The sequence below is a fragment of the Hylobates moloch genome, unplaced genomic scaffold (assembly GCF_009828535.3).
Source record: "Hylobates moloch isolate HMO894 unplaced genomic scaffold, HMol_V3 SCAFFOLD_8, whole genome shotgun sequence".
In the NCBI taxonomy this organism is placed as follows: domain Eukaryota; kingdom Metazoa; phylum Chordata; class Mammalia; order Primates; family Hylobatidae; genus Hylobates; species Hylobates moloch.
In genome coordinates this window covers 55,021,725-55,047,833 of record NW_026652283.1, presented here as the reverse complement: position 1 = coordinate 55,047,833, position 26,109 = coordinate 55,021,725, and the positions used below count along the sequence as shown (strand labels likewise).

Here is a 26,109-nt window from a genome sequence, read left to right as displayed (position 1 = left end):
TTTTTGCAACCTACTCATCTGACAAAGGGCTAATATCCAGAATCTGCAATGAACTCAAACAAATATACAAGAAAAAAACAACCCCATCAAAAAGTGGGTGAAGGACATGAATAGACACTTCTCAGAAGACATTTATGCAGCCAAAAAACACATGAAAAAATGCTCATCATCACTGGCCATCAGAGAAATGCAAATCAAAACCACAATGAGATACCATCTCACACCAGTTAGAATGGCCATCATTAAAAAGTCAGGAAACAACAGGTGCTGGAGAGGATGTGGAGAAATAGGAACACTTTTACACTGTTGGTGGGACTGTAAACTAGTTCAACCATTGTGGAAGTCAGTGTGGCGATTCCTCAAGGATCTAGAACTAGAAATACCATTTGACCCAGCCATTCCATTACTCGGTATATACCCAAAGGACCATAAATCATGCTGCTATAAAGACACATGCACACATATGTTTATTGCAGCACTATTCACAATAGCAAAGACTTGGAACCAACCCAAATGTCCAACAACGATAGACTGGATTAAGAAAATGTGGCACATATACACCATGGAATACTATGCAGCCATAAAAAATGATGAGTTCATGCCCTTTGTAGGGACATGGATGAAACTGGAAACCATCATTCTCAGTAAACTATTGCAAGGACAAAAAACCAAACAACACATGTTCTCACTTATAGGTGGGAATTGAACAATGAGAACACATGGACACAGGAAGGGGAACATCACACTCCGGGGACTGTTGTGGGGTGGGGTGAGGGGGGAGGGACAGCATTAGGAGATATACCTAATGCTAAATGACGAGTTAATGGGTGCAGCACACCAACATGGCACATGTATACATACGTAACAAACCTGCACATTGTGCACATGTACCCTAAAACTTTAAGTATAATAATACTAATAATAATAAAGAAAAAAAAGAAAATCATAAGGAAAAGAAACAATATTTACTATTCATTAAGTGGAAGCGGATCATCATAAAGGTCTTTATCCTCATTATCCTCACATCGAGTAGACTGAGGAAGAAGAGAGATTTGTTCTGCTATCTCAGGGGTGATAGAGGTGGAAGAAAATCCGTGTGTAAGTAGACCCATGTGTTGTTTACAGGTCATCTGTATTTGAATCATTTTGATTGATTTGGCTTCATTACTTACTGGAGGAAATAGACTTAGGGAAGTTGAATGATTTACCTATTGTTTTGAAGCTTTTTAATGGGAAGATGGAAATTTGAAACTGAGTTTCACCACTAACTCTAGTAATCTTTTCCCTTATATCTTTATTTTATGACTTAATAATATGACTGTGTTGACATTTTGGAGAGAAGAGAAAGGATCAAGAAACATATCATTTGTTTCTAATGAAAACAAAGGGACTGGCATTATGCATCTATCCACTATAATCATGGGGGGTGTGTGTGTATAGTGTTCCTATCATTTTAACATCCTGAGTATGATGGTATCTCTATTTTACTGATGAGGAAACAGTGATAATTGTCTTTGGTACACAACTAAGTGGTGGAACTGGGTTTCAGACTCTAAAATCTGGTATTTTTTAAGCTCTTATCTAGTATATCAATGTGATTTTGTATTCCAAAACAAAGTCATTGATAATCCTCAAATTCAATACTATAAAATAGATACATTTTTAGTTCTTTTGGGAACAAAATATAGTGTATTCATTGTGCTATATACAAGTCTGTAGTGGCCCTGAACACTGTCATGACTATGAGTTTCCATTTATGTCCTACATGATTTAGGTAGTATTAGTCCTGTGATTTTCAAGTAAGTTACATCCTGTCTTAGTATCTCAAACTCGGTACCTGTAAATGAAGGGGTGGGCCTAAATATCTCTTAGTTCCCATCATTTCCACAATTCTGTGTTTTCCTAACTTTTCCCCCATACCACAGAGGGCTCTCTAAGTAGAACCATTGGATTAGCAATAGAAGAACAACAATGTATTCTATAAACAAAGCACAAGAAGAAAATGGCTTTTGTATTTAAATGGCAAAAAGAAAAAACCAGAAATACTTATTTCTTCTCCTCCCTGAAAAAAAAGTAAAAAAAAATGAAATTCTTTATACAAATTACATTTTTGACCTAAAATTCACCTGTCTTCTTCTTAGGTGTATTTTTTCCTTTTGAATGAACTGCAAAAGTTGTATTGCTGCTTTATATGAGATCAGTGCTGTCTAGCAGAAATATAGTTTAAGCCATTTATATAACTTTGTTTTCTGGTAGCCACATTATAAGGTAAAAAGATGAAATTGATTTTAATGATTTTATGTAACCTGCTACATACAAAATATTATCGTTTCAACTTGTAATCAGTGTAAAAAGTTATTGAGATATCTTACATTCTTTTTTCTCCGCCAAGCCTTCAAATCCAACACATACAGCATGACAGTACGTCTTTATTTGGAGTAGCTATATTTCAAGTGCTTAGTAGCCATTGGTGGCTAGGAGCTTGGATATTGAAGATCCAGATGATACTACATGAAGACATAGACTTCACATCTATGGGAATTTTTTATTCCCTTGGGACATCTGATAGTACTTTGTGAAACTTAGAAATAAACCTTAAAATTCCCTTGACCTTTACTCCATTTATATTATCCCATTGATTTTTTTAACCTCCTAAGTATCTTGTCTATCGAGTCTGTCTCTACTCCCAACACCCCAATGTAAAATACCATCTTCTCTCAAGTGAATTATTGCAGTGACCTCTTACTTCATCTACCTGCATTTACTTTGACCCCTCTAAATGCTTTTTTACCCAGTAGCCATGGTAATCTTTTCAACATCTGTTGGATCTGTTTATATGATCGCTCTGCTTAAAACACTTCATTGGCTTCCTGTTGCTCTGAGGATGAAGAACCATCTTAATATGGTCTACAGATCTCTTCACAGTTTTACCTTTTTCTACCTTCTGCAACCCCATCTTACATCTTTCCTATCTTTCTGGTCTAAGATACACCAGCCTTCCTTTAGCCCCTCTCACCACTGAGCCTGTGCACATCCTAATTAACTTCTACTCATCTTTCAGTTCTCAGTTCTAGTTTGACTTCCTCAGGTAAACTTTATTTGTCTTTCTACAGCGTCACCTAGCACTCTGCTTTTTCACTGGACTCATCAATTGCAATTTTACATTTGTGTTGTGATTCAACAAATATTTACTGGATGCCTATTGTATGCCTATTATATGCAATTTAAAACATCTAGTTTAGTTGCTGAAGGTATAGTAGTAAGCAGACACTAAAATTCCTGGCCTCATGGATCTGATATTTGAGTGAGGTTAGCTATACAGTGTCATGAAAAACATAAAGCAGAGAGAAGAGAATAGGAAGTGTGAGGATAGTGGGAGTTGCAACTTTAGATAGGATGATCAGAAAGACCTTACTGAGGAGATGACATCTGTGTTAAGGCCTAAAGGAGGTGAGTGAGAGAGCAAGCCATATGAGTGTTTGGGGAAATAGTATTCCAGGCAAAGGGAAAGTCGGGGCAAAGGCCAGTGAGCTACAGTGAGTGAGCAAGGGAGGGAATGTACTAGAAGATGAGAGGTAGGGTGAGGGCTAGATGGTGTGGGGCCCTGAACACCATTGTGAAAAAGATGGGAAGCCATTAGAGGGTTGTGAGCAGAGAAGTGACATTTTCTGCGTTAGGTTTTAAGTCGCTCTTTTTTTTCTCTTCTTTCTTTTTTTTTGACAGCCTTGCTCTGTCACCCAGGCTGAAATGCAGTGGTGTGATCTCGACTTACTGCAACCTCCGCCTCCCGGGTTCAAGTGATTATCCTACCTCAGCCTCCCTAGTAGCTAGGACTCCAGGTGCATGCCACCACGCCTAGCTAATTTTTGTATTTTTAGTAGAGACAGGGTTTCACCATGTTGGCCAGGCTGGTCTCAAACTCCTGGCCTCAAGTGATCCACCCGCCTTGGCCTCCCCAAATGCTGGGATTACAGGCATGAGCCACTGTGCCTGGCCTTAAGCAGCTCTTTCAGACTGCTGACTAGGATATGTGGCAAAGTGAGCATAGGGGAAGAGGTGGTACCAAGGACTGAATCAAGGAGACCACGTGAGAGATGAAGGTGGCTTAGATTAGGATGGGAATGGAAGAGATAAATGAGAAGTTGCCAGACATCATTTGTGAAACGAGTCAAGGATGACACCAAGGTTTTTGGCCTGAAGTCAGATGCATGTAGTTGATATTCTCTGGGATAAAAAATGATTATTGTTGTCCTATACAACTCCTGGGGCTGCTATTCATATAAAATATAATGTACAATGCACCCTTGTGGAGAAAGGCTAGAAGAACAGATTTTGCAGGAGTTTGGCTTTGGACATACTTATTTTAACATTCCTATTAGACAGCCAAGGAGAATGTTGAGTTAGGGAATGTATACTGGCATATATTTCCAGTCCGGTCTAGAAGTATAAGTTTGGGAGATGTCAGTGTAGAGGTGGTATTTAAAAGTGTGGGTGAGATTATCAAGAGAGTGAATGCAGGTACTTGATTTGCTTGCCTCTCCACCAGATTTTAAGCTACATGAGGGCAGAGACTGACAATTTTTGCTTACCATTTTGTCTGGCACATAGTGGAAGCTCAATATTTAGAACGAGAGGATGAACATAGTATTTAGTAAATGTCTACCCAATGAGAGAGTGTTTTTAAAAATTGACAACAGTAACTATTGGAAGAAATGATGTAGCACCAAAATACTTTTAGTTTTTTTTTTGGAGACAGGGTCTGGCTCTGTTCCCCAGGTTGTAGTGCAGCAGTGCGATGATGGCTCACTGCAGCCGGGACCTCCCAGGCCCAAATGATCCTCCCACCTCAGCCTCCCAAGTAGCTGGGACCATACATATATGCCACCATGCCTGGCTAATTTTTTATTTTATTTTTTTAGAGAGAGGGTCTCGTTAATGCTGCCCAGGCTGGTCTCAAACTCCAAGGCTCGAGTGATCCTTCTGCCTTGGCCTCCCAAAGTGCTGGGATTACAGGTGTGAGCCACTGCGCCCAGCCGAAATATTCTTAATGTGTTAGTCCCATGTCAACACTGAGTGTATTAAATCTGGCCAGTATAAAAAGGCCTTTGTTATCTGGCAGAAAAATGTTATTAAAATTTAGTAATGATATATTAAAGACATATAACAAAGCATAGTAAATAATAAGATAAATTCCTGTGTACCTAACCAGTACTGATAAAGGCTTTCTGCATTCTCCCACCAAGGTAATCACCATCCAGTATTGGTCTGTATCATTCCTGTCTATTTAGTTATGTTTTTTATTTATGTATAGGTATCCCTTAATGCGTGCTATTGCAGTTTTAAATATTTTATGTAGATGGTGTTCTGTTGTTTCGGTATTTTTAGCATGCTTTTGATGTTCTTGTCTTCTTAGCATGCTTTTGATGTTCAACATTGTTGACTAGCATCTATGTTGATATATACACTTTAATGCATTAATCACTGGATTATAGAGCATCTTTAAATTTTTAATCAACTATTGCTAATTTGTTTTCCAAAATGATTGTACAGATATTGTTTATTATGTCAAAACTCTTGCTACTGATAAGTTAAATTGTTTAACCTATGATGGCAGCCAGTTTAGTGTATTAATCTTTATTAACATAAAATGATGTCTCTTTATATAGTATACATTAGAATATTGCCTTCACTGGAGGATAAAGGAATTCTTATTGTTAAATGAAAATTAAACCTCAGATATTATGAAAAGATATTGGTTATAACTGAGTCTATAACTAGTAAATTAATTTTATGTTTCTGTCCATTATATCAATATTCAGGTCTCTACGTCATATATAATTAATTGTATATTAAAACTATACATATACTTTATAAAACTGTTTAAAAGATCTTCAGTGTATTTTGTTTTTGTTTTTGTTTTTTGAGACAGAGTCTCACTGTATTGCCCAGGCTGGATTGCAGTGGCATGATCACAGCCCACTGCATCCTTGATCTCCTGTGCTCAAGCAGTTTTCCCACCTCAGCCTGCCAAGTAACTAAGACTAAAGGCATACACCACCACACCTGCCTAATTTTTTTTTTTTTTTTTTTTTTGGGTAGAGACAAGGTCTTACTACTTTGCCCAGGCTGGTCTTGAATGCCTGGGCTCAAGCGATCCCCCCCCGCCCCGCCTCAGCTTCCCAAAGTGCTGGGATTACCAGTGTGAGCCAGCACACCAGGCTGAAAACTATTTAAATCAATGCTCATTTTTATGTGTTTTCACATGTAACGTTATTTTAGGTGATGGTTTATTTATATTAAAATATGAACTAAATTTCAATTTTGAAGAATATAGATTCTGAATCCAACTGTGTGGCATAGTGATTTTAGTTGCAGATTGGTGATTGAACCACGCAAGTCTCAGCTTTCAATAATCTAGACAGTTTCTGAGTTACGTATAATGTATATCTCTCACTCCTGATTTAATTCCCTAAGTAGGACCTGGTAATTCTTACTAGTTTATGGAATTCTGCATTTTCAACTCTAGTATGTCAAGCAGAATTTAGCTAAATGTGTTCTACCTAAACTCGTTCTTGACTTGGAGGAAGAAACTATAGGGCAACTATAAGAAGTACAGTTTGCTTAGAAATAAAGCTGCTTACCTACAGTGTCTGTTGTACTATGTATCTCAGAATTGCTTGGGGGAAAAAAATAAAAATTCCAAGTCTTTTATTTCATGTAGAAACTGTCTTATCTCTGAAGTGTTAAAAATTATTTTTCTTTGTACAAAGATTGTCCTTAGTCATTGATAAAATACTGGATAAGTAAAATCACATCTTTAAAAGCAGATCTGAAGCAAACATAATGCTAAGCCTGGTTTTTCTCCAGTTCAGTAAAACACTTGAAATTACCTCAGATTGAAGAACAAGAAAACAGGTTTGGTACTTTATTTTATAGTTTTTTGTGTAATGATAGAGAAGAAAGGCAAATATGTTTACCAAGGAAAAGAATTCACCATTAAACTTCACCAGTCATTTTAAAAACTACTTAGTAGGAATCTAATTACATAGAAAAAAATGTTCCCTCATATTTTGTTAAGTTTTTTAAGGTTCTCTGAGTGCTCTGAACCATCCATTTTTAATACAAGTAAGAAACCAAAAAGTCAGCCTTTCCACTTCTTTCTCTGTCCTTCTCCTGTTCTCCAGTATCTCCCATTGACTTTACCTCCTAAATTTCCTCCCCTTCTTTTCTCCTGTCAACTCTGAAGGATATTTATTGAAAGAATAAAGTGCTATTACAAGGCTGCAGCTCATTGGCTCTAGAAATAGGAGTATTCTTTAGTGTCTGTCTGTGGTTGTTGGGACTGAGATTGGTCTCAGCTCAGTCAGTTATATATATCCTGACAGCTCCCTCTCCACCCCTGGCCTCAGTACCGTGCCCTAGTGTTTCCATGCTGGTGCTGCAGAAATCCTAAGATGTTCCATTTGCCCATTGGCCCAAGCTGCGTGACCAAATTTGGATACTTCTATGGATAGTGATCCCTTTCACACAAAACCTTGGTTTTTACTGTTCCCCCTTCCTCTGGATATGTAGTCTCTTAGTGGTGGGGAGAAAATACAATAACATGGTTGTAATTGTAAACTGTAATTATAGTGATTATAAAGAAGGGGAAAAGTTCCATCATCTATATTCAACCACTATTAATATACCTTTGCAACTCTTAACTTTCACACAGTTGCTCTCTCACTTTTCTTCTTTTCTTTTTTAGTTTAAAGCAATTTTGAAGACAAATTGCCATATATTTTGCTGCTGCCCCTCCCCCTTTGTAAAATCAGTGTCCAGCACACAGCACTCTGAATGAGTGCTCAATAAATCCTTAATTACTTAATTTCACTTATTTTAAAATTTATTTAAAAGCCCTTTGAATTACAGAAGATAATTTTTTAGTGGCCAAACCATAAGAGCAAGGAGCCAGAAGACTTGTATTTTTGTGTCAGCTTTGCCATTTAATAAATTGTGCTGCTAATACAATCTATTTCTTGTCTTTGGCCTTGAAATTTTTTAAAAATCTAAATAAAGAGTATTTAGACTGGTTGATCTTTAAAATACTTTATAGATCTCTGAGAAATTCCTGGAAGTGGGTAATTTCAGAGTTGAGCTGCAGTTAGTAGTTATAAGGCTTTAATAAATAAGAATTTCAATCAAAACTACAGGGGTCTTTCTTTCTTTCTTTTTTTTTTTTTTTTAAGAGATGGGGTCTCGCAATGTTGCCCAGACTGGTCTTGAACTCCTGGGCTCAAGTGATCCTCCCACCTCAGCCTCCCAAAGTGCTGGGATACAGGCGTCAGCCACCATGCCCAGCCCAGGAGTCTTAATACGTGATAAAGGTTGGGGGGCTGTCACAAGTCAAGCACGTACAGATTGGGGGCTATCATCCCCTTTCAAGAATATAAATTCCATGTGGGCAGGACTCTTTAACTGTTCCATTCACTGGTATCTCTAGCGCCTTAGAATAATACCTTCTCACCTGTTTACTATTAGAGATTGATAAATGACCATTTCAAAACTTCATACTGTGTAGCCTGTAGGCATATGATCTCCCATTGTTTATCATTTTGGAGTCATTTTTGCAAAAGTCTTATCCACCCAATGTGACTTTTATAAAATAGCATCCTTTCTACAGAAATAGGAGTTTTTTCCTTCCCATAATTTAGGCTGTATTTTCAGGTTTCTTCCCTAGTATGAATTTTCCAATGCTGAGTAGGGCAGAAGTTTTACCAAAGGATTCTGTAGTTTCATTAATTTCTAGTATGATTTCTGGTATTCAGTCAAAGCTCAGCACTTATTAAAGTTTTCCCATATTTCTTATATACATAATCCCCCTCAATGTGATTTCTCTTTTGATCCTGAAGGTTTGTTTTCTTTTCCCTTCCCTTTCCCTTCTTTCGCTTTTCTTGTTTTGAGACATGATCTCACACTGTCGCCCAGGCTGGAGAGCAGTGATGTGATCTCGGTTCACTGCAACCTCTGCTTCCTGGGTTCGAGTGATTCTCATGCTTCAGCCTCCAGAGTAGCTGGGACTACAGGCGCATGCCACCACACCCAGCTAATTTTTGTATTTTTTGGTAGAGACAGGGTTTCACCATGTTGGCCAGGCTCGTCTCAAACTCCTGACCTAAAGTGAGCTGCCTTGGCCTCCCAAAGTGCTGGGATTACAGGTGTGAGCCACCACACCTGGCTTAGATTGTTTTCTTTTAGAAGGCTTTTACACGTTTATTTATAGGGCTTCTCTCCAGTGTGAGTTCTTTCATGTTGCAGAAGCATTGACTGTATTCTGAAGGTTTTTCCATTATTACATTTATAGGATTTTTGTTTTAGATTTTTGTCTATTATAAATTCTCGGATGTTCTATAAAGCTTGTATTTCTTCAGAAGGCATCGCTACATTGATTACACTAATAGGATTTCTCTTCAGAATGAACTTTCTGTTACTAAGCACAGGGTGAGTTATGACAAAAAGGTGGTTTGCAGTGTGGTTTTCTTTCCAGTAGCAATTCTCTGGTGCTTTTAGTAAGCCTTAAGTAGGGGATCAACTGTGCTTGAAATTTGTGCTGTAGTTATTACATTGGATAATGTTTGCCTCTTTTATGAGGGTCTCAAGTATTCATAAAGTGACAGGCTGTATCTGAAAGTCTGACATATAGAGCATTCAAAGAAGAACGTTTTAGGCTGGGCGTGGTGGCTCATGCCTGTAATCTCAGCACGTTGGAAGGCTGAGCCGGGTGGATCACTTGAGGCTAGGAGCTCAAGACCAGCCTGGCCAACATGGAAAAACCCCATCTCTACTAAAAATACAAAAATTAGCCAAGCATGGTGGTGCATGCCTGTAATTCCAGCTACTCGGGAGGCTGATACACAGGAATCGCTTGAACCAGGGAGGTGGAGGTTGCAGTGAGCCGAGATTGCGCCACTGCACTCCAGCCTGCGTGATGGAGTGAGACTCTGTCTCAAAAAAAAAAAAAAGCAAAGAAGAAAGTTTTATACTCTATTTATTCTCGTAGATCAATACATTAAGTCAGTCATTTAGATTATATCAACAGACAGACATCAAATACAAAAAATAATAAGCCCCTCTATATAACTGGGATCACTAGGATTTACTAGGGATCAAGGAAGAATGTTGGTTAAATGAGGGAAAGTACGTAATAGATAATTCTGAATCTTATTAATTAAAATGTTTGTTTGTTTGTTTGTTTGTTTTTTGAAACAAAGTCTTACTCTCGCCCAGGCTGGAGTGCAGTGGTACGATCTTGGCTCACTGCAACCTCTGCCTTCCAGGTTCAAGTGGTTCTCCTGCCTCAGCCTCCTGAGTAGCTGGGATTACAGGTGTGCTACCACCACACCTGGCTAATTTTTGTATTTTTAGTAGAGATGGGGTTTCACCATGTTGGCCAGGCTTGTCTCGGACACCTGACCTAAGGTGATCCACCCACCTCAGCCTCCCAAAGTGCTGGGTTACAGGCGTAGCCACCACACCTGGCCTGTATCTTATTAAAATATTTCTGAAAAATTTAACAATTGAGATATTTCCAACAGTATATAGAAAAAGCTTCTCTGTGCAAACCTTCTGGTGTATGTCAAGATAATATAATCTTGGAAACATCCAAAGTTCCAGCATCAGGAATATCATAATTCTATCCTTGTTTTAATGAAAATTAATCATTTGCCTTAAAATTAAAATATAAACAATTAATATAATGAGAGATTTGAAGAAAGCAAAGAAGACTTGTAGACTTGAAATTGTTCTGCGATACAGACCAGAATAAACCAATTGCTGTGTTAGAAGCAAGTTGCAGCTGTTTTGTCGGTTTGTATTACTGCTATTCATCACTATGAACTTCTTTAATATATAGTAAGGTAAGGCTTAGATTAGGATTAAGGAAGGTAGAGAAGAAAAGTGTTGTTTGGTAGTGTAGGTGTATATGACATCAGAGATAGGAAAAGAAAGCTCCTGCCTGTATCTGTGATCTCATTATATGGGCAGCTTTAACATATTGGGAGGAAGGAAGAGAAAAGAAGATGCGAGTACATTAGAAAATAGAAGGGATTTTTTTATATATACATCTTAATACCTAGGAGTTAGTTTTAAAGTTTATTTTGTGGGTTAAGATATAGGAGTAGTAGTGAGCACTTCATGTATGACTGAGACTTCTTTGTAGATAACCATATTAGGCTGAATGCTAATGGATATACCGTATTCCTCTAAAGCTGTCCTCCTTGAGCACAGAGATGTCTCAGCAATAATTAACTTCTCTTTGTTAGGATCTCCCAGCCTCATTGCCCTCTCCCCGCCTCCAGTCATTTACAGATTCCATCGCTTTTTCTTTTCTTCTCTCAGTCTCTATCTACATACTAGTCTATATTGGCCTTTTCTCTCTTCTATCTGTAGGTATCCCTACAACATCACCCTTAGAACATTCCTTTTAAGAGTATTGGAACCTACAAGATGAAATTTAGATCAAGAATTCTTTGCAGAACAAACCTACAGATAGAAGGAAGCTGTGACTCCTGTGAATTCAGTAATTCTTTCATAGGATAGGTGGTCATCAGTTGTGGGATTTTGCCCTCCCTGTGCTTCCAAAATAAATGCAAGTGAAAATTGGGCTTAGTAGTTTCATAGTTTAAAATTAATCAATGACTGTTCTTTCAAATACACTTATAATGACTGTTAAGAAATTGCCTTTATATATGATTTACTATTTGAAGATTTCTCTTTACTACGTGATTTTAAAATTGCAAGTTAAATCCATTGGAACAAATTTTAAGGGGTGTCAAGGCTGCTAAATTCCTTTAGCCTTTGCTAAAATGGAGGCTTATTTACATAGTATACTCAAAGCAGTTTTATTCCTAAGTCGTATCCTTGAAAAAAGCATCCTTTGAGTTGTTGAGTTTACTTCAACCTTTTGATGTTCATATGAGATATTTTAGTATAGACTAACTCTTGACCAGGCTAAACTGTCATCTGTGGCATAATTTATTTCCTGGATTGTATTCTAGTGTCACTTGGAGGAAGATCTTAGAATCTGAAACAGAAAGAGATAGAGACAAAGGGAAAAGCAATTTTTTTTTTTTTTAATCACAGAGAAATTTAGCAGCTCTTGAGAGGCAGAGGTGGGGCAGGGCAAAATTCCTTTAATGCCAGGTAACCATAAAGGCATGTCAAAGTTTAAGAAGAAATAGTGGGTTAGTTCTTCGGAGTCCCAGTGCAATTTTACCTTCATAATTCATTATGTAGTTTTGTTTTTATTGCTGTTTTTTAACTTTTTATTTTGAGATAATAGATTCACAGGAAGTTGCAACAAAATAGTACAGAGATAATTAGAGGCCCATAGGAAGTTACAAAAATAGTCCAGAAAAGTCCCATTTACTTACTCTTCATTCAGTTTTCCTCAGCAGTTACATCTTACATAACTATAGTACAATATCAAAACCAAGAAATTGATATTTTTATAATACATGACTGTATAATTCTGTGATTTTTGTCATATATGTAGATTTATCTAACCACTACCTCAGTCAAGATTCAGAACTATTGCATCACCACAAAGATCTCTCCCTGTGCTACCTCTTTATAGTCACACCCATCACATTACTCCTCTCCTACTCCTTACCAGCCTTAACCCTGGCAGCCACAAATCTGTTCTTCGTCTTGTTGAACTGTGAGAATCCACTCATACACATATTTTTTTCAATAAATATTTTGGAAATTTCATCTTGAAGATTTGCAACAATTTGTAAAAAAAAAAAAAAAAAAACTTACCACATAGCTTAGAAATATCAAAAAAAAAATTAAGAAAAAGGGATGGCATGAATGTATAAAATATGTGTAGATACTAGTCCATTTTATCTTTTACTACCATGAGATATATCCAAATGTATTAAGAAAAGTTAATATTTATCAAGACTTATGCACACAAAGACCTTGTGTTCTGCCATATGCGGTCGAGAGAACTATTAAGAAACATAAAGATGCAATATTAAGTCATAACTGCATAAAATTAACTGTAGTGCATACCATTCTATTGTAGTAATTTTGTAACCACCTTGTGTTGCTATTACAGTGAGCTCAAGTGTTGAGAATATCTGCTGAAAATGATGATGCTAATCATCTCCACATGAGCAGTTCCTCTCTCTAGTAAATTGTGTTATCACGGTAAAATGTGATCTCTCACTGTGTTTAGTGCAATATCCTAAACCTTGAATAATACCATGAGACCCATAGGAAGTACCATTAGTGATGGTGGAAGTGCTTCTAAGAAGCAGAGAAAAGTTACGACATTACAAGAACAAGTTGAATTGCTTGAAATGCACCATAGATTGAGGTCTGCAGCTGCAGTTGTCTGCCATTTCAAGATAAATGAATCCAGTGTAAGGAGCATTGTTTTTTTTTTTTTTTTAAAGGAAATTTGTGAAGTCATCACTTTTCATACACCAGCAGGTATGGAAACCCCACACTTTTTGTGAAATGTTGTGTCTTTTATCTTGTATTGAAAATGCAGCTTTTTAAATGGGTCCGGGATTTCTATAAGAAAGTAAACTCATAGCCTCGAATATGATTCAAGAAAAAGCAAAGTCATTATATGACAACTTGAAGGTGAAGTATCTAAAGCTGGAGAATTTAATGCCAGCAAAGGATGGTTTGATAATTTTAGAAAGAAGTTTTGCTTGAAAAATGTCAAGATAACAGGAGTAGCAGCTTCTGCCTACCAAGCAGCAGCAGACAGGCTCCCAGACACCATTGAGAAAATCACTGAAGAGAATGGGTATCTGCTTGAATAAGTTGTTGTTGTTGTTTTGAGACGGAGTCTTGCTCTGTCGCCCAAGCTGGAGTGCAGTGGCGTGATCTCCGCTCACCGCAACCTCCACTTCCTGGGTTCAAGTGATTCTCCTGCCTCAGACTCCTGAGTAGCTGGGATTACAGGCACATGCCACCATGCCTGGCTAATTTTTTGTATTTTTAGTAGAGACGGGGTTTCACCATGTTGGCCAGGCTGGTCTCGAACTCCTGACCTCATGATCCGTCTGCCTCGGCCTCCAAAAGTGCTGGGATTACAGGCCACTGCACCCAGTCTGAACAAGTTTTTAATACAGATGAAAGTGTCCTACTCTGGAAAAAAAAAATGCCACAAAGGACATATATTAGCAAGGAAGAGAGGCAAGCACCACAATTTAAGGCAGATGGGGATAGGCTAACTCTACTGTTTTGTGCAATTGCGGTTGGGTTTATGATCAGGACTGCCCTTACCTATAAAGCTGCTAAACCCTGAATCTTGAAGGGAAAAGGTAAACACCAGCCACCAGTCTTTGGATGTAAAATAATAAAGCCTGGAAAATGAGAACCCCTTTTCTGGATTGGTTCCATTGATGCTTTGTCTCTGAAGCCAGGAAGAACCCTGCTAATAAGGGACTCCCTTTTAAAATTCTTTTGATTATGAGCAATGCCCCTGGCCACCCAGAGCCCCATGAGTTCAACACCAAAGGCTCATTACACACAATACTTTATGAAACGGATTGTCAGTGATACGGAAGAGAACCCTTATATAGAACATCATCAAAGTCTAAAAGAATTGCACTATTGAAGATGCCATCGTTGTTAAAGAAAAAGCCATGAAAGCCATCAAGGCCAAAACGATAAATTTCAGCTGGAGAAAACTGTGTCCAGATATTAATGTGAATTCACAGGTTTTATGACAGAGCCAATTAAGGAAATCATGAAAAAGATTGTGGATATGGCAAAAAAGATAGGGAGCTAAGAGTTTCAAGATATGGATCTTGGAGAAATTCAAGAGCTAATAAACACCACACCAGAGGAATTAACAAAAGATGACTTGTTGGAGATGAACGCTTCTGAACCAGTGCCAGATGGTGAGGAAGAAGATGTAGAAAAAGCAGCACTAGAAAACAAAATGACATTAGACAGTCTAGCAGAAGAGTTCTAGTGATTCAAGACTGCGTTTGACTTCTTTTACAACATGGACCCTTCTATGATACGGGCACTGAAACTAAAGGAAACTACGGAAGAAAGATTGGTACCATATGGAAACGTCTTTAGAGAAATGGAAAAAGCAAAAAAAGTCAGACCTAAATTACATATGTTTTTGTAAAGTTACACCAAGTGTGCCTGCCTTTCTGGCCTTCTTTTCACCTCTGCCACCACTGAGACAACAAGACCAACCCCTTCAGCCTATACACCATGAAGATGCAAGGATGAAGACCTTAATGATGATCCACTTCCACTTAACGAATAGTAAATTCTCTTCCTTATGATTTTCTTAATGAAATTTTATTTTCTCTAGCTTACCTTATTGTAAGAATATAGTGTATTATACATATCACATACAAAATACATGTTAATCACCTGTCGATGTTATCAGTAAGGCTGGTCAGCAGTAGGCTGTTAGTGGTTTTGAGGGAGTCAAAGGTTATATGTGTATAATTTTAAAACTTAGATGTGGGTTTTCAACTGTTTGGAGGGTCAGTGCCCCTAACCCCTGAGTTAAGGGTCAACTGTATTTACTACTCTTTCTATATATGGTTGACTTAATTTCCCCAACTTTGAGACTAAAGGTGTTTGATGTGAAGTAGAGAGAAAATAAGGGTGGAGAGAGGGCTGTGAATCACCTATAAACCCCAAAGAAAACCTATGTAAACATCTTCCCGATCTTCTTTTTTTTTTTTTGAGACAGAAGTCTCGCTCTGTCACCCAGGCTGGAGTGCAGTGGCGCGATCTCAGCTCACTGCAACCTCCACCTCCTGGGTTCAAGTGATTCTCCTGCCTCAGCCTCCCAAGTAGCTGGGATTACAGGCATATGCCACCACACCTGGCTAATTTTTGTATTTTTAGTAGAGAGGGATTTCACCATATTGGTCAGGCTGGTCTTGAACTCCTGACCTCACGTGATCCACCTGCCTCGGCCTCCCAAAGTGTTAGGATTACAGGTATGAGAGCCACTGTGCCCAGCCTTCCCAATCTTCTTTATGTGCATATGTGGGTCTCTTTTTTGTTCATTTGTTTAAGGTAGCCAATACCTATACTTTGCTGTGTAATTTAATCTACCATGTTTTAAAAGTCCTTCCCATCCTGAAAACAGATGTCTAAATAGTAGCAATAATAATAATAATAATACTAGTTAACACTAATACAGAGATTATTATGTGCCAGTCTAAAGGCTTTATACATATCAACCCATTAGATCCTGTTTCATCCTTATAATTTATCATGATAAATAAGGAAGCCAGACAAAAGGATGGTGGATTGTGGCTTCATTTTTACATTAAAAAAATTTTTTAATACTTTTCTGACTCCTCAAATAAATGCCAAGAGGTTTTGGAAAGTTCATCCAATTCTTAGAACATTTCTGCATCATTAATTTAATGGAAAAAATGCTTTGTCACTTGAGGAAAACTGTTGGAAGGTGACTGAAAGGAAATCATGAAAGAGATTGTGGATATGGCAAAAAAGGTAGGGAGCTAAGAGTTTCAAGATATGGGTCTTGGAGAAATTCAAGAGCTAATAAACACCACACCAGAGGAATTAACAAAAGGTGACTTGATGGGTAGAAGGGAGGGAGGGAGAGGTGTGTAGTCACATTCTTTGGAAGCAGCTGGGTTAAAATTCCATTTGAAGCCCTCCATTCTAAAGAAGCTTATAATTAGAAAACAAGACAAGATGTTTTTGAACCTCATAAGATGGTAGTTTCTGTATCAGAAAACATTTCCCCCATGAAACAATGTTACATCACTAGCCTATCTCATACAACAATAATCAGAACTATACTTTACCCTTGAATGTCTCTGGAGTTAGAAACGCCAGCCTCCCAGGAGTTGAAAATTTGCAGGTAAAACTCAACTACTCATAGCCTACCATTGACTGGAAGCCTTATTGATAACATAAACAGTTGATTAACACATATTTTGTATGTTATATGTATTATATAATATATTCTTAAAGTAAGCTAGAAAAAAGAAAATGTTATTAGGAAAAATACATTTACAGTACTGTATTGTGTATCATAAGTTTACATAGTCTGTTTATAAGATATATCGACTGAAATGGCAGCAGGACCTCAGTCTATGGTACATATCAAGCAATTCAACTTGTTCTTGAAATGTCATGACTTTAATTTGCTTCTTAGGAGCACTTCCAGCATCTCTAGTGGTATTTTTTATGGGTCCCATGGTGTTATTCAAGGTTTAGGATATTGCACTAAACACGATGAAAAATAACGTGAGAACCGTGAGAAATCACATTTTACTGTGATAATACAATTTACTGGAGATAGGAACTGCTCATGTGGAGATGAGTAATGTCATCACAGGGTGTTTTAAGGGAATACTCTCAACACTTAAACTCACTGTAAGAGCAACATGAGGTGGTTACAAAATTATTATAGTAGAACAGTATGTGCTATGGTTAATTTTATGCAGTTATGATTTAATATTGCACCTTTATGTTTGTTACATTTCTCTGAACTGCATATGGCAGCATGTAAGGTCTGTTGGTGTGCATAAATTTTGATAAATGTTAACTTTTTAAAATACATTTGTGTGTATTTTATGGTAGTAAATGATAAAATAGACTAGTATTTTATACATTCACACCATCCCTAGCTTTTTCTTAATTTTTCGATATTCCAAGCTATGCGGTTTGTCTGCAAGTTTTTTTCAAATTGTTGCAAATCTTCAAGACAAAATTTTCAAAATATTTTTTGAAAAAATCTGTGTATGAGTGGACCCACACAGTTCAAACCCATGTTGTTCAAGGGTCATCTATGTACCTCATTTTGATAAGAGTGTTGTGAAACTCAGATTCATTTCTCGTGGGAGTGTAAATGATTCAGTATTTCAGGAGGGCAGTTTGACAGGTAGCAAAGCCTTGAAAAGGTTCATACTCTTTGACCTCGTGATTTCTTGTAGGATTGTATTTTTAAGAAATAATCAGAAATATCAGAAAAGGTGCAAAGATATTCATTATTTGTAATTATAGCATTACTTACAATAGGAAAATGAAATCAGCCTTTTGTGTAAAGGTCTATAATTGAGTTTGGCTTCTTTGTCAAATGGCTACTTTGAGTGGTTTGATAAGTTTAATTTGATAGACACTTTGATTATAGCATTAATATAAATTTTGTAATTATAGTAATTGGCTAAAAACGGATTCAGTTATTTGGGGATTTAATCTTAGGAATTTTATCCTAAAATATGACATCTTTATGTAGTTGTGTATGTATGCTGTGATTTTCGAAAGCACGAAAATGTTTCTAGCAGTTTGTTGTTTTCAGTATCATTGTCATAATATTTTTGTGTGAATATAATTTTTACTACTAAATATTTTCTTTTTTTACAGGGAGATAATATAAAATGATCATATATTTAGGCTAACTGAATATCCAGAAATTTTTATTTTTGCTATAGAATTGCTTTTTATCATTTCATTATTTCTTTCAGAAATTTCAAGCTTAAAAGATATGATCTAATTTTAGATTTAAAAAGGCAGTTTTTATCTCCAGAGCATTCACTCCTTATCTACTGTGTAGAAATAATTGTCATCTCTCCCCTCAGTATTCCCTATCTCAGCTGCTCAAGGCAGAAACCTGGAATCTTAGTACTTCTGCAGACTTCGTTTTTAGCTTACATCACGAGTCCAATTCTTGACGAAGTTCTGCCTGCCTCCAGAATATCTTGAGTCTGTCATATCCATATCCACTGACAGTGCCTTGGTTGAGGGAACATTACTTTTTTCTTGAAGGACTATAGTATCATCTTAACTATTTCCTCAATCTTCCCCTGACTCGATCTATTCCTTTTTTTTTTTTTTTTTTTTTGGTTTTTAATTTAATTTAAGATTTTATCAAAGATATGCATGTACCATGTTTAAGAAGTCAAATATTTGCATAAGAGAACAAAATATAGCAAAATCCTAACTCAGTTATTCTCATCTTTCCAACCTCGATCCTGGAGCTCCACTCCCACCCAGATCTCTTAGCTGTTTCTCCTTTGAGGAATTTATTTCTGTTTTTCAAATAATATATCTAAATCGTTACTTTTCCTTGATTTTTCTATTTTAAGTATGATATGTTGACTCTTTACTGTAGAAGATAATTTCACTGTCTTATATTCTCTCTCCCCATTTATATAATTCATTTCTCCTCTTTTTGCACATACAGTTATATCACAATTTTGTCTAAGTAACTATATATTCTTTACAATCGAACCGTACTCAAGTTTTGTTTTCTTTGAGCTAAAATGTACTTTAGTTTTCTTTGTATCCATCACTAAATTTCTGCCAGAAGTGAATGTACTGAATGTCTCTTCTTAATATTTCCAAACACATAAGGAATTTTTTTTTTCACTTTCAAAAACAGATGTCTGTTGGAATTTCTGCCCTCTGGCTCCTTTCTTGACTCTTGTTCTTAAAGGTCTGCTCATAGCTTTGCCCCAGGATCTCCCATTGCTGTTAATTAGAGGATTCCCAATATATGTATATTTTTTCTATATTAGCTCTTCAGTTTCCTGGGTCTCATATCTTCCTTTTTCTTTGTTTGCTAGTTTGTTTTGATAGAGCACATACTCTACTAGTTCTCTGAGAGTAGGTACGTAGAAGACAAATTCTCTGAGATGTTCATGTCCGAAAATGTCTGTAGTCTACTTTCAAACTTCATTGATATTTGTGTTGGATATAGAATTCTAGAAAATTGAACTCTTCAAAATTGAAGGCATTGCTTCAGTTGTCTTTTTTTTTTTTATACTTCAGGTTTTAGGGTACATGTGCACAATGTGCAGGTTTGTTACATATGTATCCATGTGCCATGTTGATTTCCTGCACCCATTAACTCGTCATTTAGCATTAGGTATATCTCCTAATGGTGTCCCTACCCCCTCCCCCAACCCCACAACAGTCCCCGGAGTGTGATGTTCCCCTTCCTGTGTCCATGAGTTCTCATTGTTTAATTCCCACCTATGAGTGAGAACATGCGGTGTTTGGTTTTTTGTCCTTGCGATAGTTTACTGAGAATGATGTTTTCCAGTTTCATCCATGTCCCTACAAAGGACATGAACTCATCATTTTTTATGGCTGCATAGTATTCCATGGTGTATATGTGCCACATTTTCTTAATCCAGTCTATCGTTGTTGGACATTTGGGTTGGTTCCAAGTCTTTGCTATTGTGAATAGTGCCGCAATAAACATACGTGTGCATGTGTCTTTATAGCAGCATGATTTATAGTCCTTTGGGTATATACCCAGTAATGGGATGGCTGGGTCAAATGGTATTTCTAGTTCTAGATCCCTGAGGAATCGCCTCACTGACTTCTACAATGGTTGAACTAGTTTACAGTCCCACCAACAGTGTAAAAGTGTTCCTATTTCTCCACATCCTCTCCAGCACCTGTTGTTTCCTGATTTTTTAATGATGGCCATTCTAACTGGTGTGAGATGGTATCTCACTGTGGTTTTGATTTGCATTTCTCTGATGGCCAGTGATGATGAGCATTTTTGCATGTGTTTTTTGGCTGCATAAATGTCTTCTTTTGAGAAGTGTCTGTTCATGTCCTCTGCCCACTTTTTGATGGGGTTGTTTGTTTTTTTCTTGTAAATTTGTTTGAGTTCATTGTAGATTCTGGATATTAGTCCTTTGTCAGATGAGTAGGTTGCAAAAATTTTCTCCCATTCTGTAGGTTGCCTGTTGACTCTGATGGTAGTTTCTTTTGCTGTGCAGAAGCTCTTTAGTTTAATGAGATCCCATTTGTCAATTTTGGCTTTTGTTGCCATTGCTTTTGGTGTTTTAGACATGAAGTCCTTGCCCACGCCTATGTCCTGAATGGTATTGCCTAGGTTTTCTTGTAGGATTTTAATGGTTTTAGGTCTAACATTTAAGTCTTTAATCCATCTTGAATTAATTTTTGTATAAGGTGTAGGGAAGGGATCCAGTTTCAGCTTTCTACATATGGCTAGCCAGTTTTCCCAGCACCATTTATTAAATAGGGAATCCTTTCCCCATTTCTTGTTTTTGTCAGGTTTGTCAAAGATCAGATAGTTGTAGATATGCGGCATCATTTCTGAGGGCTCTGTTCTGTTCCATTGATCTATGTCTCTGGAATTGAACTCAGCTCTACACAAAGTGGACCTAATAGACATCTACAGAACTCTCCACCCCAAATCAACAGAATATACATTTTTTTCAGCACCACACCACACCTATTCCAAAATTGACCACATAGTTGGAAGTAAAGCTCTCCTCAGCAAATGTAAAAGAACAGAAATTATAACAAACTGCCTCTCAGACCACAGTGCAATCAAACTAGAACTCAGGATTAAGAAACTCACTCAAAACCACTCAACTACATGGAAACTGAACAACCTGCTCCTGAATGACTATTGGGTACATAATGAAATGAAGGCAGAAATAAAGATGTTCTTTGAAACCAGCGAGAACAAAGACACAACATACCAGAATCTCTGGGACACATTCAAAGCAGTGTGTAGAGGGAAATTTATAGCACTAAATGCCCACAAGAGAAAGCAGGAAAGATCCAAAATTGACACCCTAACATCACAATTAAAAGAACTAGAAAAGCAAGAGCAAACACATTCAAAAGCTAGCAGAAGGCTAGAAATAACTAAAATCAGAGCAGAACTGAAGGAAATAGAGACACAAAAAACCCTTCAAAAAATTAATGAATCCAGGAGCTGGTTTTTTGAAAAGATCAACAAAATTGATAGACCACTAGCAAGACTAATAAAGAAGAAAAGAGAGAAGAATCAAATAGACACAATAAAAAATGAAAAAGGGGATATCACCACCGATCCCACAGACATACAATCTACCATCAGAGAATACTACAAACACCTCTCTGCAAATAAACTAGAAAATCTAGAAGAAATGGATAAATTCCTCAACAAATACACCCTCCCAAGACTAAATCAGGAAGAAGTTGAATCTCTGAATAGACCAATAACAGGTTCTGAAATTGTGGCAATAATCAATAGCTTACCAACCAAAAAGAGTCCAGGACCTGATGGATTCACAGCCGAATTCTACCAGAGGTACAAGGAGGAACTGGTACCATTCCTTCTGAAACTATTCTAATCAATAGAAAAAGAGGGAATCCTCCCTAACACATTTTATGAAGCCAGCATCGTCCTGATACCAAAGCTTCAGTTGTCTTTTAACTTCCGGTGCTGCTATTAAGATATCTGATACCTTCTGATCCCTTTTTTTCCATATGTACTGTTTTTTGTTGTTGTTTTGTTTTTGAATCTCTGATCAGTTTTCTCTGTTCCCTCTTAAAATTACTGTTACTCAGATGTTGACTCTTATGGTCTTCAAATTAGCATAAAAACATTTTACTCCTATCATTAACTTTTTGTTTAAAAGATTTAGTCACCTTTATTTCACAACTCTTCTACTGACTTTCAAGTTTCTCTTATATTTTTTATTTCTAAAAGCTCTATTTTGTTATCCTCCTGTTTTTGCTTAATGGGTACGATGTCTTTTCTCATGTATTAAAAAATAATAATTATATGGTTGTGGCTTCTTTTTTTCTCAGTTTTCTTCATTCCCTGCCCTAACTCAACTTCTTCTGTTCTCTGCCCTAACTCTATTTCCTCAGAGTTCTTTTTCTTTTTTCTTGTAGTTCTCTCTCTCCCTGGCTATTGTTGTATTATAGAGGTTTGTTAACCTATTTCGGACCTTGGACCCGTCCGGCAGGCTGAAGCCTATGGAATGCTAACCCTTCTTTAAAAGGAAATCAGTTCTATTAAATATACTTATCAAAATATTTTTTAAAGCTGTTATACAGCAATACATGTGCTTCTTTGTTAATGTATTAAAATCTAGAGGTCGGTCTTAAATACTACCTTATCTGGGTGTGATGATTCATGCCTGTAATCCCACCACTTTGAGAGGCTGAGGCAACAGGATTGCTTCAGCATAGGACTTCAAGACCAGTCTGGCCAACGTAGCGAGACCCTGTCTCTACAAAAAATACAAACAAAATTAGCCGAGCATGGTGGTACACACCTGTAGCCCCAGCTACTTGGAAGGCTGAGGTGGAAGAATTGCCTGAGCCAGGGAGATAAAGCTGCAGCAAACTGTGACCCTACCAATATACTCCAGCCTGGGCAACAGAGAAAGACCTTGTCTCAAAAAAATAAAATAACTACCATAAGTTTGAAGTAGTGATGAGTGTAAATGATATTTTTAAGGTATCTGCATCAACTGTAATGTGATATGAAAATCTCAGTGATTTTGATTGGTAACTACATCACATGTGTTGTCAATGCCACTGTAATCTGTAGCCTACATTTGTAACTAAAAGGACTGTCATTTCAGTTAGAGGTTAGTGTAAAATGAAAATTAATTTTTTAATATACAAGTTTGTGGGCATTTTGTATTCTGTCAGCAGGTACTTTAAGGGGATCATGATCCCTTTTATTAAAGGTTTCTTCAGATGTTTGGGGTAATTGACTGTTAGCTCTAGAAAGCTGATTGGGAGCTCTGGGTGACTGAATAGTCTTCACTGTATGTTGTGGGATGCACATCTTTATCTGTGGATCTTTTCCTCTTGGGATTCAAATCTTTCAGAAAAGAATCCACCAATATTCTGCCTGTGGAATGTAAATTTGCCTATGTTTTCACAGTCATTGTGCTCTCTTATGTCCTGCCAATCAAATTTGCTTTTGTGATTCAACTGAACAGATATAATATTATGTATGTTCCCATTAAATAAAGTGATTCTAGAAAAGAACACAAACTGTCTTTAATGTTTTCTTGAAAGCCTTAATCTGGCAAAAAAAACTAGGCTATTACTTATATTTAATTTTCACCTTAATTTTCCAGGAGCTTTCAAGTTGTGGATGGAATAAAAAAGAAAAATATAGTTCTGCACCAAATGCAGTTGCCTTCACAAGAAGATTCAATCATGTGAGTTTATAAATTTTGATACTGTGTCTGAAATTCAGTTCCTCAATATATACTTTTTCCTTAAGAAATAATTTAACTTTTTATATCAGTTCTGGAATATTTTCAGCCAGTATCTCTCAAGTATTGTCTCTGTGCTTGATCTCTGTTTTTTTTTCTCTGTAGTTCCTATTGAAAATTTATTGGAACTTGACATTCTTTCCTGCTTGTCTTTTAACCTTACATATTTTCTATCTTTGTTTTTGTCCTCCATTCTGAGTGATTTCCTCAGATCTACATTTCAGTTCACTGATTCTCTTCAGATGTGTTTTATCTGTTTCAAATCTGTATACTTTTACACCAGTCATGCTCTTTTCTTATTTTTATTTTATTTTTCAAATTTATTAATTTTCAACATAGTTTCTGTGTTATTATTGGAACTTCTTGGGGTACTACTACTCTATTTCTGCTCGTTCTTAAAGTGGTTTTTTCAAAGATATATAATGAATTTTGTATCTTTGGCTTGAAAGCTCGTGTCTGTTTAAGCTTTATTCATGAGAAATTTGCTGCTGCCTCAATTGAGGGAATACATTATTCTAAGAGGCTTTTTGTTTGCTTTTGCTCATACGTAGGGTTGTCGCAGACCTGGGACTATTTTTTATGTTTATTGTTTTGCTTGGGGCATCTTTGTACTTCTCTGTAGTAAAAATTTAAATACCAAATCCAGTTAAAGGCAGCCTGTAGTTAACAAATTCTTCTAAAATTAAATTAATTTTTTCTTTTTTTAGAGACAGGGTCTCTGTCACCCAAGCTGGAGTACAGTGGTGCAGTCATAGCTCACTGCAACCAGTCCTCCTGACTCAGCCTCTCAGGTAGCTAGGACTACAGGCATGCACCACCACGCCAGACTAATTTAAAAAGAATATTTTGTGGAAATGAGGTCTCATTATGTTGCCCAAGCTGGTCTCGAACTCCTGGCTTCAAGTGATCCTCCTGCCTCAGCCTCCCAAGGCACTGTGATTGTAAGCATGAGCCACTCTTCTCAGTCTACAAATTCTTATGGAAGAGTTTTTCTTTCTTCTCCTTGACCACCCAGAGCCTACGTTATTATAGATGCACTTGTTTGTTGTCTCCCTTTTTCAAGGGAATTGAAAAATAAGTGAATTGTTTTAGTCTACCTTTTCACTGAGATTGTAGACCTTTGAGTAGCATTAGATAGAAACGGAGGAGTGGAGAGGTGTGAGGCCTTGTATGTCTTTGAAGGAGCATTAAGTCCCAAGCCCCTGTGTCACTGAGATAGGAAATCCTCCAAGGGCAGCTACTGTACCCACTCTTGTAACCACTGCTTTGCTTTTATTTCCTTATTTGTTTTTGATCTGTAGAGGAAATCCTTTATTTTTCTTCCAATTCAGAAATACATTTAAAAAAAAGTTTGTTATATGTAACCCAGCAATTCTAGGGGTTGATAGCAAAAATATTTTTTCTTGTGAGTCCAGTAATTTTATGAAACCATGTCTCGGTGTTGGTTATTCTGGGTCAGCGTTCTTAAATGTAGTTGGCTTTAACGGACTGTCATTTGGAGAGCACATACACTTAGCCTTCCAGTATGGGGGTCTCGGGGTGGCTGGATTTATTACATTGTAGCTTAGGGCTCTCCGAGAGAATGTTCCAGCAATCGAGGCAGGGACTGCATGGTCTTTTATGACCTCGTCCTGGAAGTCAGTGTCACTTTCACTAACACTTTCTTCATCAAAGCAGTCACAAGCCTGCCCAGATTCAGTAAGAAGTGATACACGTCCTAACTTTTGGTAGAGAGTGACAAAGAATGTATGCTTAAAATCACCATAGCATTTGTCTAAGCCAGGTGCAGTGGCGAGTGCCTGTAGTTCCAGCTGCTGGGCGGCTGAGACAGGAGGATCACTTGAGCCCAAGAGTTCAAGACCAACTTGGGCAACATACTAAGACCTTGTCTTTAAAAAAAAAAAAAAAAAAAAAAAAAAAAGTCATGTTGGCCAGGTGTAGTGGCTCATGCCTGTAATCCCAGCACTTTGGGAGGCAGAGGTGGTGGATCACCTGAGCTCAGGAGTTTGAGACCAGATTGGGCAACAGGGTGGAACCCTGTCTCAACTAAAAAAAAAAACTACATCCCTCCCTCCCTCTTTCTTTCTTT

At 37.2% G+C, this 26,109-nt stretch overlaps 1 protein-coding gene across 5 annotated transcripts in view; it reads left to right on the top strand.

Annotated features, from left to right (window-relative positions):
- The window catches only part of RALGPS2 (Ral GEF with PH domain and SH3 binding motif 2), a 224,168-nt gene that overhangs the window by 60,025 nt on the left and 138,034 nt on the right, over window positions 1-26,109 (top strand). For 4 of the 5 annotated variants that reach the window (XR_009214375.1, XM_032160889.2, XM_058441904.1 and 1 more), the window contains one exon: window positions 23,880-23,963. Coding sequence is in view for 4 of the 5 variants with exons in the window: in XM_032160889.2 (XP_032016780.1) it covers window positions 23,880-23,963 (84 nt within the window). In the remaining variant the exon portion in view is untranslated. Of the gene's footprint in view, window positions 1-16,455; window positions 16,501-23,879; window positions 23,964-26,109 lie in introns of those variants that run through there. The other variant, XM_058441905.1, reaches the window with a different exon arrangement.